General features: G+C 38.8%; 1 protein-coding gene across 1 annotated transcript; it reads left to right on the top strand.

Moving 5' to 3' along the window:
* The first annotated feature begins 3,913 nt into the window (after window positions 1-3,913).
* LOC122643346 lies at window positions 3,914-5,692 on the top strand. Its single transcript, XM_043836979.1, has 3 exons — window positions 3,914-4,474; window positions 4,624-4,813; window positions 4,939-5,692. Exons 1-3 carry the CDS (start codon window positions 4,058-4,060, stop codon window positions 5,517-5,519), a joined length of 1,188 nt encoding a protein of 395 aa, XP_043692914.1. The 5' UTR covers window positions 3,914-4,057; the 3' UTR covers window positions 5,520-5,692.
* The last annotated feature ends 206 nt before the right edge of the window (window positions 5,693-5,898 follow it).

The following is a 5,898-nucleotide window of genomic DNA, read 5'->3' as shown; positions in this document are numbered from 1 at the left end:
TTGATGAGACAAGGCCGCACTTTGATTTCCCATACATGTCATGTCCTTTACTGCTCAGAATTCAAACTTGAAACCCACAGACTACTCTTTTACTGCTATGCTACTTGGATACATATAATGTATTATGATGATTACCTTATCGGAGGTCGGGTTCAAACTCAACCTTCCGGGCATTAGGTGGAAAAAGCTCTTCAAATATATGAAAGTAAGTGTCAAGGGGCTCTAGTACCATGGGATTAATGTTGAAGATGATTTAAGGTTCTTGTAAGAAATACAATCTACACATCTTAATTTCATAGTAAATTATTGGAAATTAAAAAAGAACTTTCTCTCATCGTATGGCTCCTACGCTCAGATACAAAAGCGTACAAAAATACCACCCAATCCCCCCATTATATGGAAGAAGGGAAAGATGGAAAGTATTGTTGGGTGTTGCTCCCTATATTGCAATAGGTATCAAAGCTTGTAGCTTTTCTAAGTCACAAGAAAGAAAGAAAGTGTAATCACAAGAAATCAAAAGCATTTGAGAGAACTGATGAGTCACCATATAAAAGAAAAGCTAATAGGAAGCCCATGTTCAAAAAGTTGTATAAAGGTGGATATGGGCAATTAAAGAAAGAGATCAAATAATTTCAAGAATACATCATTGAAAGAAGTCTATTTAGAAAATGAGGAGGATTTCAAAAAATAAATAAATAAGAATGAGGAAGACTGAACAATTGTTTTGTCCCATTGAAGGTCATTTAGAAAAAGAGAGAAACATGAAAAAAAAAATATATATATAGTTTTCTTGAAAGGTATCATCATCATCAACAGACATCTTCTTTAGTTTCACTAAAGGTCTTAAGTGTTGCCTCTTTCATCATTCATGCATGGGACATACAGAATAATTGAATTCTGAATAGTCTCTCTCTCTCTCTCTCTATATATATATATATATATATATCTTCGGTTCTTTTAAAGGTTTCAAAGTTTTGTTTGATCGAATTGAAATCAAGATTAAAGTTTGATCATTGAGAGATGGTAGCTTCATTGCATCTTCTCTTTGTCACAGCTGGAGCCTTTTATACATATATATCCATACAACTGGAGAGGTGAGACCTCGATCATCACTAGACAACTAAATAGCAATTTTGTTATGTGACCGAAAACCAACCCGACCCGATCCATGTTAGTATTTAGTTCTAACAGTTTGCACTGACTTGCCAAGTCTTGTGTCCCACCCAATCCACAGCTTCCATGTTCTAACTTCCCTTACATGTATTGGGTGTGGAGAATGGAAAATGGATTAAAATTTAAGGGAAAAACTTTGTTTGTGATTAGGGTTGGGCAGACACTCACCCGACCCGATTCCACCTGTGAGGTTGAAGTTGTAACTCACGTCCTCACATCCGCGGTCCTACAAGGGAAACAGTGTATGATGTGTGTGGTCCATGCCTCCCCAAACATGAAACACCTTCCCATCCATCCATCCATCCATCAACCGTATCAACTCCTACTCCAAGGCTCCAACGTTCTATTAACGGTTATAACTGCCACCTACCACAACACTTGGATTACTTTGATTCTATGGTTGGGATCATATGAGATTTGCTCTGACTAGTGGCGACGGACTAACCTTTACCTGATCTGACCAATCACTTATAAAAATTTATTCTCAACAATATTTATTCCCATCCATCGAGATTAGACGCTCTCTAATGTGAATGGTAAGAATCATGAAATAATTGAGTATGAGGTTATGAATTGAAAAATTAATTAATTCGTAACAATACTTCCATTGATAATCTTGTTGACTATACAAAATTAGTTGGATAGTCAAACAAATGATTTGATAGTAGGATTTATTTTGTGACTCTCTTTGCAATTAATAATAAATAATGATATGATTTGAAACAATGATTTTGCTAGAATATCTACTTATCCATTGATTTCAACTTTAATCATAATCAATTTACAATTTATTTCTCTTTAGTTCGGATTATAACAGAAACTTATCAAATCAATTTTCCTAATCATAGTAATTTACTTTGTTTGACTTGAGAAAATGAATTAAAGTGTTTTATTAAATCTTCCTCACTAATAAGTTATGAATGTAAAATTTTATTGCACTTCAAATTTGAAAATAAAACTGATACTAACCTGATATTAAAAAATAAAAATCTAAATCGATAAAAAATCGAAATTTCTTAATAGTTTAATTTTGGTTTCACTCATTCCGAAAACAAAACTAGACCAAACCGTTTGACAAACGCGATGAGTCTTTTTCGCAAGTGTCTAAGGGTAAATCGTCATTTGAATTGGAGAGAGATTGGTGCATCTTGGATGTTTGCCCAAGATCAAACGCTTGTTATTAAAAATTACAGTAATGTGGACACGTGGCCTGATCTCTCAATTCCGAGGCATAAGCGTGTGGCGCGTCCGTTCGCCGCGTGCCTCTCAACACGACGCCAGTAAATCGCTTTAGCAGTAAAAACGGAGAAAATCCAGATGCCCATTATTACCCGTCTCTCTTTTGGGTTACCTACTTTGGAGGGAGGACTTGAATTATGAAAGTTGAGGAAAGTACTGTAGTAGTAGCCTAGTAGGCACTGTTGGTTAACTCATTACCCCTATTTTCACCAGATAATAACGTCAAATACCCCTCTGTGTTCGTCGCATCCGGAAAAGTCTCATATTCCCACGAATCACGAGGAAGTGTGGATCTAATCAATCATTTCGCTCATGTAATTTTGAGTGAAAGAAGTGGCAAATTGTTAGCACTAATTACTCATTTTGGATCTTTTATTTTACATATTTACCCCTCACATAATCTCAAGGCGTTTTCGATACTTACGGGAAAAATTGGGGATAAACACGTCATACTAATAAAAAAGATGGGCATTTCTGGTAGGATAGTATCACTCATGTTGCCTGTAAATGTAATCCTCTCGTGAAAAAAGACGCAAACGTGTCTTTACCACGGAAATAAGTTAGACCAACTCCGGTTTAATCTCGGCCACGTTTACAAAGTTTGCAGTTCCCATATCTCTCCCTGCAGTGTAGGATTACCACGTGGCAGACTCTTCCGAGTCAGGAATCGTTGCGCTTAACTTCCCCTTTAAAAGGTCATCCCCCGGTCCCCAATTCTCAGTCACTCTTTGTTATCTTCTCAAGAGAAAACACCATACCATAAGGCGAACTTCTCTCTCCCGTCTTCATCTTTAGAGTTTGCAAACTCAAACCTCGTCGCCGATAATTTCTCCTGAAATTTCCCAATTCCGACCGGAAGATGAAGATTCCGGCGGTTTGTTATTCCTTGCCTACCCCGAATGTCCGTATCTCCCTCGCCTTCATGTCTTCCGTGAACCCTGCTTTAACCGTTTGTGGAAACCCTAAGCAAGAAGCTACTTTCTTTGGCAGGGTCTTGAACTTATTCCACGCTTATTTCTCTACTCCGAAGCAATAAATATAATAATCGGGAGAGGAAGGTATCGATTTATTCCGGAGTTTTCGAATTTTGTTAGATTAATCTGTTTAGGAGCTTCTGTTCTTTCTTCGTCATTTCTTTGTCCGTGAAGTTGATCGGATTTTTGATATGCTATGACCTTTTGTGGTCCGACGAAAAGTATTTTTTGAGGAGAGAGGGGGATGATCGCGGATATCTACGAGAATTTGGGTCCTTGTGTTGTTTATGTATCAGTAATGGCTTCGTCTTTTGTGCTTATGGTATAGATCTTAGCTCAAAATAGTCGGTAGATATCTAGGAATCTCAGCTTTTTGTTCAATTCAACAAGTCTTTCTGGTTGTTTTCACGGTTTTAGTGCTTTCTACTTTAGTAATTTTTGGAGTTGAAGATGCCAAGGATATTGAAGCAAGATACTTGGTAGTAGAGGACCTGGTTTGGCGTTTTGGTCAGATTGGTTCTAACTGAAACTATCGCTCCTCTTTAAGTTCTTTCGATGGAGTGGTTGGTGTAGGACTGACAGCGAAACTGACCTTGATTCCGAGTCGCAGCGAGATGGAGAACAGAGTTTGAAAGGTTGATATTGCCATTCACCGTTTGATCTTGCTAGCAATGCCTTTTCCAATGAAGATCCAGCCGATTGATTCTCATTCCTCCAAAGGACTGGTTCGTAACGATCCGGTTAAGCCTGTGGTGAAATCGCGACTCAAGAGACTCTTCGAGAGACAGTTTCCGAGTGTTTTGAGGATTTCATCGGTGGACAAGCCCATCGTTGGTGAACCTCAGTACAACAAAGATGGAAGTAACGATTGGGAGCCGAGTTCTGTGTGCTTGGCAAAAATGGTACAAAATTTCATTGAGGAGAGTAATGACAAGCAGCCAGCGTCAACTGCAAAATGTGGACGGAATCGCTGCAATTGCTTCAACGGCAACTGTACTGACAGTTCCGACGATGAATTCGACTTCTTCAATGGCTTCGGCGAGTCGGTGGCGGCAGCCTCATCTGGTGAGGCTTGCGAAATTCTCAAGGTGACTGACGACGACTTACTTGATTCATCATTATTTCTCAGTAGCCAAAAAATCATCATTTTTACATTAAATTTCTTCAATTAGAGGGTGGAAGGTGTTAAGGTTTTTTTTTCCCCTTTGCTAATTATAAATTCTTTTGAAATGTGCAGAGCTTGGTTCCTTGTACAAGCATTACCGAGAGGAATCTCTTAGCCGATACTGCAAAAATTGTGGACAAGAACAAGAACTCTAAGCACAAGGACGAGTGTAGAAAATTCGTCACCGAAGGTCTCCTAGCTCTTGGATATGACGCTTCAATCTGCAAATCACGTTGGGAGAAATCCCATTCGTATCCTGCAGGTACTTGTCCTCTTAATTCGAGTTTTAATCCTATTGATTCAATTTTGTTTCCTTTTTAGGTGCATTGAAAGAGGCACCTTTTGTAGGATATTTTACAAGCATTTTTATCTCAAAACTCTTTACAGGGGAATACGAATACATCGATGTGATCGCTCAAGGCGATCGACTGTTAATTGATGTCGATTTTCGGTCAGAATTCGAGATCGCTCGGTCCACAAAAAATTACAAAGCGGTTCTCCAAACCCTCCCGTCAATTTTCGTCGGCAAACCCGATCGTCTTCAACAGATCGTCTCCGTCGTATGTGATGCTGTAAAACAGAGCCTAAAGAAGAAGGGGATGCACTTCCCGCCGTGGAGGAAAGCTGAGTATATGAGAGCGAAATGGCTTTCTCCGCACACCAGAACATCTTTAGGCAAACCAACAGAAACAGAAACTGAAACTGAGACGGAAAGCGATAAAAAATCGAGTGTGATTACCACCAAGAATTTTTCCGGCGAATTTGAGCTGATTTTTGGGGAAAAGTCCTCGCCATCCGTGACGGAATCCGGCGAGGATGGTTCATTGCCGAAGGGTATTTGCGATGAAGAAGAAAAGATTAAAGTAGTGGTGTCGGAATGGCAGCCACCGGCGATCAAACCAAAGAGTTCCCATGGAGGCGGCAAAATTGTCACCGGTTTAGCTTCCGTTCTCAAAGAAAAACCATAAATTTTGTTTTATTTTTGCTTTTTCCCCGGAGAATCAAAATCTCGTATTATCATAGAACCTTTTGATCCCACTCCCTTTTTGAAGGGTCTGTAAGAAGCAAAGCCTGTAATCATCTCTACTGATATAAATCATACAATAATAATAGTAATAAAAAATAACAAAATTATTATAGTCTCTCTCTCTCCAGCCTTCACCCAAAATGTATTTTTGTGTGTTTTTTTTGGGTATAGATTCGTCTCCTCGCGTGTAAATTGTGCCAGGAATAGGAGACCTGCTACTTCTTTGAATTGAAATATTCCGACAAAATGTGAGATTTTCAGAGGTAACGTGTGATCTTTTATTTCCTTATTTTGTTTATTTTGTTCCATTCCCTCCCACA

Source organism: Telopea speciosissima, chromosome 1 (genome assembly GCF_018873765.1).
Source record: "Telopea speciosissima isolate NSW1024214 ecotype Mountain lineage chromosome 1, Tspe_v1, whole genome shotgun sequence".
Lineage (NCBI taxonomy): Eukaryota > Viridiplantae > Streptophyta > Magnoliopsida > Proteales > Proteaceae > Telopea > Telopea speciosissima.
This window is presented reverse-complemented; position numbering and strand designations above follow the sequence as displayed.

What these genes read in the sequence shown, in the direction of transcription:
- LOC122643346 (XM_043836979.1), top strand. Translation starts at nt 4,058, where the DNA reads ATGCCTTTTCCAATGAAGATCCAGCCGATTGATTCTCATTCCTCCAAA. An exon ending in AGGCTTGCGAAATTCTCAAG is followed by an intron (nt 4,475 to 4,623) that starts GTGACTGACGAC and finishes TGAAATGTGCAG; the next exon opens with AGCTTGGTTCCTTGTACAAG. An exon ending in ATCCCATTCGTATCCTGCAG is followed by an intron (nt 4,814 to 4,938) that starts GTACTTGTCCTC and finishes AACTCTTTACAG; the next exon opens with GGGAATACGAATACATCGAT.